The sequence below is a fragment of the Sciurus carolinensis genome, chromosome 5, assembly GCF_902686445.1.
Source record: "Sciurus carolinensis chromosome 5, mSciCar1.2, whole genome shotgun sequence".
In the NCBI taxonomy this organism is placed as follows: domain Eukaryota; kingdom Metazoa; phylum Chordata; class Mammalia; order Rodentia; family Sciuridae; genus Sciurus; species Sciurus carolinensis.
The window spans coordinates 37193977-37207359 of NC_062217.1; the positions used below are offsets into that span (position 1 = coordinate 37193977).

Sequence of the window (13383 nt, forward strand, 5' to 3'; positions counted from 1 at the left end):
CTGAATATGACTGAGGTCTGATAAAGAGGGTGGGGAGAATTTAATGATTTTTACTGTTTGTAATTGATGAGCTTTCCATGTCTCCAGTCTGTCCGCTACAATTAGGGCAGGAGCTAATTCCCGTGTTAATTGGACACCTGCTCCGAGCCAGCCTGTGCTGGGCCTGAGGAACAGCAGGGCAGATACCGCTCCTGCTCTCATTGAGCAGCAAAGAGTAGTCACGGAAACGACTTGAGAAGAGCAAGATCTGGGTGCAGAGGGGATTTAACATCCTCGGGGGACAAGGAGGTCAGGGAGTTTCCGGGGTACAGTCTGGTTCCCTCTTCTCATGGTATTTTGCTTATTGTATATTCTTGCCTCCTACAGAGGGCAGGATCCAGCCCTGGGTCCTAGTCATATATTGTTGGGTCTTTACCCAGATTCAGGAGGAAGGTGACATCAAGGGGTGACAGGCATTACAGAGTCCCTGCCAAGCTGGGAAGGGCTTGTCCCATGCACCTGCCACCAGCTCCCTGGCCTGGCACCTACAGGCACTTTCTCCTTGTTCATTCCTCACTCCTGAGTGACAGGCCCCAAATCGCCTGGCCCCAAAGCACCTGACCCTCCCCTTTTCCTCAGTGCCTCCTGGCTCTAGATATGTCCTAGCTTTTTTATTGCTGAGCTGCTTACGTTTCATCTAAAAATATCTGAGCAGCCACAGGATCGAATCTCCCCAGGAATGACCTAAAACCAGTGTAATGAGCACTGACAGTCCGAGGGGGGTGCGCTGGGACAAGGGAGGGAGCTACCTCCTCCTCAGGGACAGAGCTTTTGTTTTCAGCTTGCCCTGTACAAACTTGGGGAGGGCACACGGGGTGACAGGGTTATTCCTGGGGGACCTTCCCTTATGTGCCCACATCGTCACAGCTGTGTCCTGGTGAAGAAGGGAGCTGGTGAACCTTGTCACCCCTGTGTTAGGTGGGAATGAGCAGGGCCTGAGGGAAGTCAAGGGGGAGGACTGGTGACCCAGGGACAGCCCCAGGTCCCCTTACCACTCCCTAGGTTTTGGGAAATATAGAATGCACAAAGGTAAACGAGACAGCTGGAAATATCTGGAAGTGTGTTGGAGCAGCAGCGAGGGGCAGGTTACTCTGCTGGATCTGCACACCAGCAGTGCCCATGACCTTGGGCAGCTCACCTGGGCTCTCTTCCGCCCTTCTGTCCTTCCTAAAGCAGTGCTGATCTCAGTGCTAACTCGGGTGGCCTCACAGCCCCTGTGAGGTGGGCATGAGGTACCATGGCACCATTTACAGATGAGTGAGCTGAGGCACAGAGGGGCTAGGACACTCTGGAGGTCCCACCTCAGCTCTGGGGAAGCAGGCTCTCCGGTTCCCTGCTGGCAAGACCTCTCTGAAAGCCATTAGGTGTTAGGTCCTAATGTTGGCACAGACACCTTGGAATTCATCTTAAGGAATAAAGATATGGGAGGAGACGAAGTTAATAAATCCTGGAGCACCTGTACAAAGGAAATCCGTTCAGGCTTGAAAACTGCTGTTTGATAAATATCTATGGAAAAAAAACAACAACGGTGTACACTTTATCATTAAGTGAAGATAACAGGTTTTAAATAGTATACCATTTATAATCTTTTTAAAAAATTATTTCAACTACATCCCTATAGTGTGACAACCCAGGGAGACCTGGCCCGGGCGCTTTGCAGACATTAGCCCTCTGCCGCACACAGTTAGGGAGTTTTGCAGTCTGGTGTCGTGCACACAAAGAGGATGTTCTTGGCCATTGGAGGAGACTGAGGCTGTGGGTGTTCTCACTTCCTAGTGGGACACATGCGTGGTTCCCTCCTATCCAGTCCCCAGCCTCTTATGCTTCCAGGTTCACCATCCTGACACCTCCAGCATCTAGGTGTATGTTTACATCTGTGTTCAGCAAATCCACTGCTGGGATCTAACATCTAGGTTAAGGGGCAGGTCACCATCTGTCATCCCCAAGTCGTTGAGCAATGATGGGGTCTCTTGTGTCATTGACCTATCTGTGGCCAGAGGCCTGGAGTGCTGGGCAGGGGCTGGAGCAGGCTGCACATCTATGGTCTCTGAGGGGCACTGCAGAGAGCCTTGAATTCCTTCTTACTCATCAGTATATCCTAATTTTCCCATGGTAAACAAGTATTTTTCTTTTCTGTAAAAAGAAAAAAATGGGGGCTGGGGTTGTGGCTCAGTGGTAGAGCGCTTGCCTAGCATGTGTGAGGCACTGGGTTCGATTCTCAGCACCACATAAAAATAAATTAATAAATAAATGTCCATTGACAACTGAAAATATATTAAAAAAAAAAAGAAAAAAATTTATTTTTAATTCAAAATTAAGGGTCTTAGATCGGATGATTCCTTCTCTGATTCTATGATCTCAATCAGGCCCTTAAAGTTTACTTACTTTATCTGGTTTCCTTTCTCTCCTTGGCTTTGAGAAAGAACTATTTTCTTTTCCAACATGTTCCTGGTGGAGACACTGCATTCCCTGAGGTCTGGGGGTGCGGATGCAGCCTGCAGCCAGAGCTTGGAGGAGTCTGTGGTGCATCTGGACAGATGGGTGGGTGGGTGGGCCCCCTGTAGTACAGGGCCTGGCCAGGGAGGCAGGCCAGGTAAAGGACACCTTTAAGCAGAACTGGGGTGCAGGCATGCAGAGGCAGAAGCTTGGCAGAGGAAGTGAACACATTCTTCCCTTTCTTACTATACTCCTCCCTAAAAAGAAGAAATTACTGAAACAGCCCCAAAACAATGGCCAGCGTCCTCAGGAAGTTGGCAGGGCAGGAGGAGTGGGTTAATGACTGTTTAATCTTCTTGGGCCTCACCCCTCTTACAGTCCCTGCTTCTTAGACTAGAAAGAGGGGGTGATTGCTCTCAGGGATGGGCTGACCTAGGTGCGGGTGCCCTGAACCTGGGGGACATGAGGACTCAACACACCGAGGATAAAAAAGCACTTTCTGCTGGTGGAACCTCAGGGGCTTTAGAACAAGGTTGTTTGTTCTAAGTTCTGAGCAGCTTGGATAAATGCTATTTTGAGGTAAAAAGAGGGCCGTTTACCACTCGGCTTCAATGTCTGCATACTTTTTTTGGTATTAACAAGGAGTCAACTGCATGGAATCCCTGCACTGGAGAACACGGTGCTCATCAGCCTTCCCCATCCTTCTCCCAGCCGGGAGGCTGACGACGCCGGCCGGGTTCCATGCCAGGCTGGGGACAGGCTGTGCTCTGCGGCCCGCCTTCCCCCGCAGCAGCCCTGCAGCCCGGCAGCTGCTCTTGCAAGGTGACCCCCTCCAGGCCATGAGGAGAGTTGACAAAGATAGAGCTGTGGTGGCATCTCTGCCTCCAAGGTGCTCCCTCCCCCATGAAACAGGGTGGGCCTGTCCCCTGCTTTCCCGTGATTGCACCCGGGCTTCAGTGGTGAGAGGACTCTTTGCCTCTGGAGGTTAGTTTTGGAAAGTGCGTCATCCTTGATTTTGAAGCCCTTCTTTTTCCATTTATCTTTATAAATTTGGAGGATCTCTTGAAGACCTGCGACAACCCTGGCGCGTGGGTGCTGGGCAACACCGGCCCCTGTGGGGATGGGGTAGAGGGGTTTCTAGCTGGGGAAGCTTCGAGTCCCAGGGGAACAGGAGCTTTCCACAGCAGCCATGGAAGGAACTGTGACCCTGCTCTTCTGATTCAGAAGTGTTTACCTGTTGAGTTTGGCTCTCTACCTTGGTGGGGCCCTAAGGGCTCAGGTTCCAAGACAGGAGGCAGGAGTGAGCATAAACGTTCATGGTCAGAAAAGAACACCTGGAAATGAGAGCGGGAGGGGGCGGGGGCATGAAAGATGGTGGAACGAGACAGACGTCATTACCCATGCGCATGTATGATTACACGGACGGTGTGAATCTACATCGTGCACCACCATAGAAACGAAAAGGTGTACCCCATTTGTGTACAATGAATCAAAATGCAGCCTGTAAAAATAAAAAACAAACCAAAAAAAAAAAAAGAAGAGGAGAACACTTGGCATTGGGCACAAGCCAACCCCTTCTCCCTGGTTTTCTTTGCCATTATTGTTGACAACCACCCTTGCTGGAGTGGCCAGGAGGACAGTAGTACCATCTCCCTCATCCAACCCTGGCTGCCACTGGCCAGTTCCCAAACCCCCACGCATGCCTGGAGAACAACTGTAAATACATTGTAGTTCTAGCTTCTCTTGTGTCTCACGATGCTACAGTGGCTCCTAATTCATAGCACCTTTGAGGAAAGGGGCAGGGTCTAATTCCTGTGTGGCCCTTCTATCCCGCCCCAGCAGGGGTCAGTTACATGGCAGGCTGCAGGGGCTCACACATCTTTGTCATCCCTTCTCACATTTAGATCAGAAGCCAATTTTACACACTTGCCTCTCACAGCATCATTGGCTGGAGGAGAAACTCACTGAGATCCTGGACAGCTCAGAGATTTAAATAGGCCAGGCCAGACCCCATTCCAGGCTAGAATCACCTGAGAAAATACCAGGTGTGCACTGGCTACACTGCCACTGAAGACACCGCTGTAGCAATGAGGACCAGGAACGTATTTTACTTTTTAATTGTGGTACTGTGGATTGAACGCCCGGCCTTGCACATACCAGGCAAGCAGTCCTACCACTGAGCTACCTCCTCAGCCTGGGAACTTTTTAGAATATGTATAACTGGGGGTCTGAGCAAGCGAAACTTGATCTTCTGAGGTAGAAAAAAATTGGTTTTCTGAATCACCGAGTTGAAGTTTAACCACTTTTGTCAGTTTGAGGGGGCATAGGTGGGAGGACCACACATGCAACCCCTGGACTCTTCTTCCTCCCTTCTCGACTCCTTCATGCCCAAAGGTTGCTCTCTATTTCAGGGAAAAGACTGGACACAGCGTTGGTCATGGCCCTCCCCAGGACAGCATAACCAAGGCAGATGCGTTTTTATATAAACAATTTAAATGAGGCCTGGTTTACATTTGTTTAAGATTAGGAGTGGTTTCAACAATGCGCCTGGCATTCTGGTGCTAGACTTTGATACAAGTTCTGGTGTTCAAGGTGAAATAAACATGAGGAAACCTAGGTGAGCGTGGCTCCTTGGTGGTGTTTGAGATGTTCACATCCAGGGACCACCACCCAACGACCCCAACGAAGAGATCTTTCTGGGCACGCCTGCCTGGAAGGCCAGTTTCCACCTGCTAGGTGGCAACACCATCTAGCAAGTATGGGCTTCACTTGACAGCCTCACCCCTCCCTTGTCTGCAGGAGGAAGACAGGGCTTTCTTTTTTTTAAGTTTTATTTTTACAGACTGCATTTTGATTCATGGTACACAAATGGGGTTTCTGTGGTTGTACATGATGTAGAGTCACACCATTCGTGTAATCATACGTGTACACAGGGTAATGATGTCTGTCTCAGTCCACCATCTTTCCTTCCTCTACCCCTTCCCGCCCTATTTCCCTCTACACAAACCAAAGTTAGGAGGAAGATAGGGCATTCTGCAGTGGCTGGGTGTGGGTGAGGCTGCACTGGCAGGACCAGGGACAGGGCCTTGGAGAGCCCAGCTGCCCTACTTCCTGGCTATTCCATACCCATTTTCTTCTCCACAAAATGAACCTCATTAATTTTGAAGAGGCTTTCCCTGGTTGTATTTGCCCTGAAGTCTATTCTTATTTGGAGAATTTATTAAAACAGTAAAAGCAGACATATATGAAAGGTAAGGACCATGTGGTCACAGTCCAGCTGGGTTTAGTCTAGTAGATGTAGCTCTCCTTGAGGTCTAAAGAGTCAAGAGCAGGAAATTTCCCTCCTGGCCCATCCTGAGGGGCCAGAACCCACAAGGGTTGTGAGGTGATGTGATTATGCGTCACAATAATGGTGAGACCACAATTGCAGGCAGGTATTCACAGACATTTATTTTAAACCATGGAGGCAACTCTGCATGAGAGTCTTACATTGGTAATGGCTACATGTACATTAGAGGTTAGAGGGCGGCACAGTGGGAAATGAGCAGAGTGAAATCACACACTGCTCAGCAGCAACGAACGGAGGACTGGGTATAGGCATTTCAACATCACAGGACCTTCTTGCTCATACCACCTCATTAGGAGGTCAATGTCAAGACTGGCTGGGGGATCAGTGGCATAGAGCACGGGGGGTTGGCCGGAACCACTCTGTAGAGATCTGGTTCAGCTTCAGGCTTACGACATTCTCAGCCTGACCCCTCGGAAAATCTCCTCATTCCAGAAAAAGGAAAAAGAAACCATAAAGTAACCTGCCTGCTGCAGGCAGGTCCAGATGTGGGCCACAGCCTGATGGCCATGCAGCATGGAAGAGCGACCCTGGTTATGAACACAGTGTGGGCAGGCACTGATGTGGGGTTGGCCAGCACCTTCCCTGTCGTCCAGTTGGAACAGTTTTATACTTTCCACATAAAAGTTTTCTTTTGCAATTTGACAGTACCTTGAAAAACAAAGTCATTCAAAAAGCAAGGCAAATGGTATATAAGTCATGAATATTTGAGAACAATGGTTAACAATGACACGAGTGTTTTGGTCCATTCTTCATATTGGTGTATGCTACCGACAGAAGGCTGTCATTCATTTAAGTGATTAAAAAATATACATATATGAGAAATGCTTTTTTTTTGCAAACCAGAGTTCCCTTTTTTGAGTTATATCTCACCCTCTCATGCATCCTAGAGAACCAAGGGAATTAAAAAATTAAAAAAAGAATTATACATATCAAGAACAATCTCCAAATCTAACCTTTCAAACAACCAGAAATTCCTAGACACTTCCTCTCCAGAGGAAGTCAGATACTCTTGACTCACTAAAGGTCAACATTTTGAGGTATTTATTTTTAATGAGATGGTACCATGATTAATTTCTACCTTCACCATCTTCTTCTAAAACCAAACCTACTAGGCTCTAGATGGAAAAATCCAGAAAGTAATGCATTTGATGTGACAGAAACAAAAACAAACTTGGTGATATGCCCTCATTTGTCTGAGTGAAGTCAGTCATCTGACTAGTAATGGTTTAGGTTAGTCCAGTAATAAAGACCATTCATAGAATCGTGAAATCACAAGATTAGAAGGGACCTTAAGCAGGACTATCAAATCCATCTTTAACTCAAAACTTTAATCTCCTTTTTAACATCTCTGACAAGGGCTATCTACTGTTAAAAACTCCCCTGGCTCAGAAAATATAAAAGGGAGGGAGTTTACTCCAATTTTGGGCAGATTTGCTTTTTAGACACTGCTGCCAGGTTAGACCTGAAGAGGCTTCTTGGTGGAAAGGCTCATGTTAAAAGGTAGAATTGTCAACTAAAACCCCACTGAGTGTTGGTATGTAATTCCTGGTGGTAAAGCTGAGCTAAAGTTTAAATGCAAACATAGATGTTCTAGAAATCAGTTATGGACATTTGATACTTGGGTCTTAAAAAAGGGCAAATAATGTAACAGCAAGAAATAGCTCTGCCAAGCCCTGCCATGGTGCTCTTGTGTTGGCAGAGCAGGGTCCTCCTGATGGTGGCTGCTGAGTCCCTTCCACTCTGAATTGAGAACGATCTTTCTATTCTACTTGGCAGGTGACCCTTGAGGAGGCCCTTCCGCTTTTACCACATTGTACTGAAATGATCTGTGACTTTCGAGAGTGGCCTGAGGCTGAGGACAGGGAGGGTTGCAGCTGCCTGTTTGTGCCCTGTGACACTTAGCACTGTGTCATCCTAGAGCAGGTCCAGACCTTCTTTTGTAGAGCAGAGCAGCTGAGTGTAGCCCACCTATGGATGAGTCTGGATTCTTCCAGGCAAAGGGCTGCACATGTGATGGCCTCTGTTCCACCGCAGTCTCCAGTGGAAGCCAGTACATCCAGAAAGGCCCCAAAATCAGCTACCCCAGGTCATTTTCAGATACCACTTCTGGAATTTCCAAAGAAAAAGAAATTGATACTAGCACTGGCTACAGGGTGAGCATCTGATCAAAGCCATCATGGACACTGTTTGCCCTCCCTCGAGGCTCTGAAGCATCGGCATCTAAGAGTGGCCCAGGCGCAGGCTCCAGGCCTGCAGCTGAGCCACCTCTGGTTCTCTGGTAAAGCCAAGCCCTTTGTGTCCTTGGACACACCAGGTGAAGATGAGGACTTTTGGCTGTTTCAGCTGCCTAGGTTTCCTTTCTCTCCCTACTTGGCTCACTCTTTATCATGTGACACTCAGCTCTGAAGTCCTTTCCTCTGCCAGGTTCCTTCTGCCCCACCTGCTGGGTTGGAGGCACCCCCAACACACCTCTCTCATTACACTAATCACAGAGTACTGAAATGACCCATTTACTCATCTCTGTGGCTCCTGCCCAGCCAGGTAGGGGCCTGGGAGACCTGGTGACCCCAGTGCCTAATTCGAAGCCTGGAGCATGGTGGGTACTCAACAAAAGTGGGATGACCTGGACTAGAATCTCAAGGATCATCTAGAAAACTCGATGTTGGAAATGGATTTGTGTTTTCTAATCAAGTTGCTAAATATCTACTTTCACACCAGGTAAAATTCAACATAACATTATTTTTAAAGGAGAAAAATAACATTTTCATAAAGTGATTTTCTCCCATTTTAAAATAAAAATCCTACCGAACAAGCTTACTGACATACGATTAAACAACCATGAAAAGGCAAAACCAAAGAAATCTCATTTAATGAATATTTATGTCCACTAACAGTGACATACAGTTTAGAGCTATTCTGGTGCTTTTTAAAAGCTGAAATTTAAGATTTAAGGTTTGATGTTAAACAAAAATACATAATGCTCTAAGAAATGAGACTCAGAAGATGAAAAAGTGATGTCCCACAAGAAGGAAAAATGCAGCAGACTCCAGGGACCTGAGACCAGCCTTCAACAATTAGGGCAGTAAGTATTTTCAGGGCCCCTGGATTTCCAAGTCGATTTTGCCCCTGGGGTGGTCTGGGAAAACAGTGTGGATATGAATTTTTGTGGGTGAAGAACTGCAATAACTGCCTCCTGATATAGTACTCACCCACTCATAACCACAGGGCCAGGTCCAAAAGCCGTGTCAAACACACAACTGAGAGGAATAAACCTGGTTCCAGAGAGTTCCCAGTCTCAGGGCACTGACATGGCTTCTCCCACTCATGCCATTCCTAAGTAGTGCTCAAAAACAATTGTTCCTTGAATATTCTTTTGGTTTTTCTGGTTTATATGTCAGTAATATCTAATTGCCTGACATGACTGAAGTGTTTTCTGCTTGGAACATTCTAGATCTCCTGACATGACTGAAGTGTTTTCTGCTTGGAACATTCTAGATCTCAAGATCCCTTCTAGAGCCAAGTATGATTACAGGCACACACCTGTAATCCCAAGGACTCCAGAGGCTTAGGCAAGAAGACGGAAAGTTTGAGGTCAGTCCCAGCAACTTAGAGAGACCCTATCTCAAAATAAAAAATTAAAGAGCTGAGGTATCGTTCAGTGGAAAAGTGCCCCTGGTTCAACCCCCAGTGCCAAAAAACAAACAAAGATCCCTTCCAGTTTTGTGATTTTATGATTCTCTGAATACTTCAATCAATCAAATGAGGAACATATTATGGTTGATTGACCTCATATAAAAATGACACAAAATTCCAAGTACTTAGTCTAAAACCATCTTTGCTACTATGGAGACACACCCAGGCAGCTGAAGGCTCCAGTAACGTCATTCAATAGAGGAACCAAGAACATGAGATTGGTTTTATTCTACCAAATGGAACAACTCTGTGTGTGATATGTGCAGTTTTGCCACTTCCCCAACATAGCCATGTTAGGTATTAATTGCCAGAGTAGCTTTATGTTTAAGTAACAGAGCAAAAATAAATGTAAAGTGCAAATCCAATAGGGTAAAACAAGAACTATGATTTTCGCCGATGCAGGAGAAAAGCCAAGTGCTGGAGTCAGCTTTCACTCCTAATGAATGAAGCCTCCTTTTCCACAAATTGCTTGGAAGACACCCAACACTGGCACACATTTCTCCTTGAGTTACAAAAATGGTGAAGACAATGCAAAACTCAAGAATTCACAGTATTACAAACTCATGCACCCGATTTGCTAAACACTTCTCACCAAATTCAAGCACCCACACAGATGAAAGGAAAGGAGAGGGCAGAGCAAGGGCTACCTTGACCTATCTGGTTTCCAATCATAATTCTCATCACCAGAGAGGTTTCAATGTGGGAGTGGCTCTGTGGGTTGGGCCAGAGCAATGCTGAGAGGGAGGTGGCTGGAGCGAAGCTCAGAGACAGGGAACAGAGCAGCCACAGTGTATGTGTGTGATCTAATGGGCCCAATCAGCATCCCAAAGGAGGTCTGAACTCATGTGTACCTAACTGGGAATCCACGCAATGTTTGCTGGGTCCTGATCCTAGGTTTCCCTCCCTGTACGCAGGCCTCACTCTAAAGTTCAGGAAGGGAAAACAGAGCAGTTCATTTCCATTTCTTCCAACATGCAACTCTCTATTAGGTACAACGAGTAAGGGGTTGCAGGTTCTAGTAATCAACTACAAAATAGATATTTGAGTATTTTAAGTGTAATTCCCTTTTTAAAGCTCTCTCACAGAGCAATCATGCAGAAGAGACTCAAAGCAGTGATAGCAACTCTTGAGTGCAAGCAAGAGCAAGGGAGGGGTCAGTGAAGTCACAAGTTGTGTGACTTGGGAGTGCATACATATGGACTTGGAGTTCCAGACTCAGGTGACAGTGTTGTCAGTGGCTGTGTGAGACACACACACTGGCCAGTAGAATCGTCTGCAGGAAGCCTCATCTCTAGCAAGCATGACTAGGTGGATACTAGGGTGCTGTCTGTGGCACGTCCCTCAGTTAGAAAAGTATTGAATGATCATGAGGGGAAACACTGTTTTCCACCCTAAGAAGAAAAACAATAGGGAGGATTTCAATTTCACTCAAATCTTACCTACCATCCCCAAACTCAAATCAGAAGTGAACAAGACACTGGAGATAGGACCCACAGGGAAGGGCAAACAGTTGGCCAATTTGTCTGTAAGACTTTATTATTTAGACTGCTGATCCACAAGAGTCTTAGTGCTCCCCCTGTATGCCTGCCAGGTAAGGAGCCAATGAGGTGGTAAAGTGCTTACAGTGGGGCAGGTACCTGGCATATGCTTACCACTAAATTTTAATTCTATTTTTATGGGTGAAAATAAGATTTTAAAAAGGAATTCAATATCCTCAGGTGCATTGCTTATTTCATTTTATAAAGTTCGATGGGATTCCCTTAGAAGTAAGAATTCTTCGGGCTCATTTTCGAAAGTCCTCTCTTAAGTTCCCAGCAGGGACACGGCACAAGCTGTAGCATTTCAGTACCTTTATATCTCAGGTCACATATAATCTTAGAATAAAAGTGTGCAAAGCGTTCTGATGGATTAACTTAAGATAAAAATGTCTGAATATCTGGTTTTTAAAGAGGAAGAAAATACAGATAATGAAGAACAGAGCAGGATAGCAATCTTGAAGTAATAAAGGTTCAAGTTCCGAGATGATGTCACACAGAAAAACACCCTAAAGACGCTTATTTAGGTTTAGGTTTTTGTTGGTTTTGAATGTTGTGAGGGAGAGCTATCCAAAAAAACTAAAACACAGAAGGCTCAGGAGGCCCCAACTGAATGGTGACTGATCCAGGCACTGATGGCGGAAGCTCTGAGACCTACTCATCTACTTCTGGGGTGACAATGGTTAGGAGCAGCTTTCTCACAGCATTTTCTAAGTGGGGAAAGACAGAAGACTAAGGCAGAAACACAAGGGCATTCCTCCTCGGTAAGAACATGAACAGGTCAGACCATACAAACGGATCTCCCTCAGGGAGTCAAGAAGTCAGCTGGCGGATCCACAGAAATGGTTTTCCAGCTCTCTCCACGGAGGAGGACATGCGAGTAGCAACACTGGGAGTGAAGAGCATAAATAACAATACTCTGGAGAAAAGCGGCAAAGTCGCAGGGAGATGAAGACAGAAGAGAAGATGCTGACCACACGACATGCCCGGGTGAGGCAGATGTGAAAACTACTTTAGAATGACCAACACACCCTGGACAGGTCGACGCTTCCCTTATTTCTCCAACACACAAAGCAATAAGTAAAACGGAGGGTTGAAAAATAGAAAAATTAAACACCCCACACAGATTTTTCAATATACTCAAAACAATGTAGCACAGCCAGACTGTATAAACCATTTGTTAAAAAAATATCTTCTTTTATATCGTATGAACAAGTTGAAGAGTCCCTGCAAGTGTCCTTTTGCTAGTTCCCACTGACTGCATAGGTAGGGTGCAGATTCACCTCGGGGCTTCAGCTTCTCTTACTTCTCGCACGGAGTTTTGCTGCTTCAGTAGCCATGTGGATTAGAACAACCGTTTCTTTAGTAAATACTATCTTTCTGATTTCCTGGGAGAGTCATCAAGACACTACTGGGGTCATATCCCACAACTGTGAAAAGAAAAGGAAGATGAAGAATAAATTAAAACTGAATTGGGTTGAGGGTGAACAGTCCTTATAATTGAATCCAAGTGAGTATTTTTTCATTTAACAAGAATCTTCGTACTCCACTAATATGATTTATAAAGCTCAAAACCATGACAAAGGCAGCTTGAAATTTTGATGCAGATAGTGGAGAATAAAGGCAGATCAGAGCCAGCTGAGGGTGAAGGAACAAACTGCACACCAAGCCTGGGCCGTGTTCTTTCCATATCGTCTCTGTTGATCTTCCAAACAATTCTATAAGATGTCAAAAATAAAGGAATCAAGGTTCCCAGAGTTTGCTTTAAACTTGTTCCAAGTCACAAAGGGGGCTTCAAACAGGGTAATTTAACCACATCACCTCGCTGCTGCCCTTAAGAATGCGACAGGAATGACACAAAGGGCTCCTTCTGTTTGTGCCTCTGCTGGGACACTGAATCCATGAGGTCTACCACAGTCCTCAGAGAGGCCCCAGATGAATGTGCTTGGATTGACTGATTTCACTGCGAAAAGACGTCATTACCTGCTGGCTTTTGCATGTCCTGCCTTTCTTTCCGTGCTCAGCTCCTCCCCACCTGCTACAGGAAGTCTTCTCCAGCAGCTCCGCCTCCCTGAGGGAACTTTTTTTTTTTTTTGTATGGGAGATTGAACTCAGGAGCACTTAACCACTGAGTCACATCCCCAGCCCTTTTTTTGTATTTTATTTAGAGACAGGGTCTCACTGTGTTGCTGAGGCTGGCAACTCAGATCCTCCTGCCTCAGCCTCCCTAGCCACTGGGATTACAAGCCATGTGCCACCAGGCCTGGCTGATGGAATTCTTAAGATTCTTGTCTGTGTCACTCTTCTGATTGCTGCATGTGTGACCTACTA

At 46.2% G+C, this 13383-nt stretch overlaps 1 protein-coding gene across 1 annotated transcript in view; it reads right to left on the minus strand.

The window, feature by feature from the left end:
* Positions 1–5907: 5907 nt before the first annotated feature.
* Wdfy2 (WD repeat and FYVE domain containing 2) overlaps positions 5908–13383 on the minus strand; it is a 157186-nt gene continuing 149710 nt past the window's right edge. Inside the window, exon 12 of the mRNA XM_047552641.1 lies at positions 5908–12482. Coding sequence (XP_047408597.1) covers positions 12453–12482 — 30 coding nt within the window. The 3' untranslated portion in view covers positions 5908–12452. The remainder of the gene's footprint in view (positions 12483–13383) is intronic.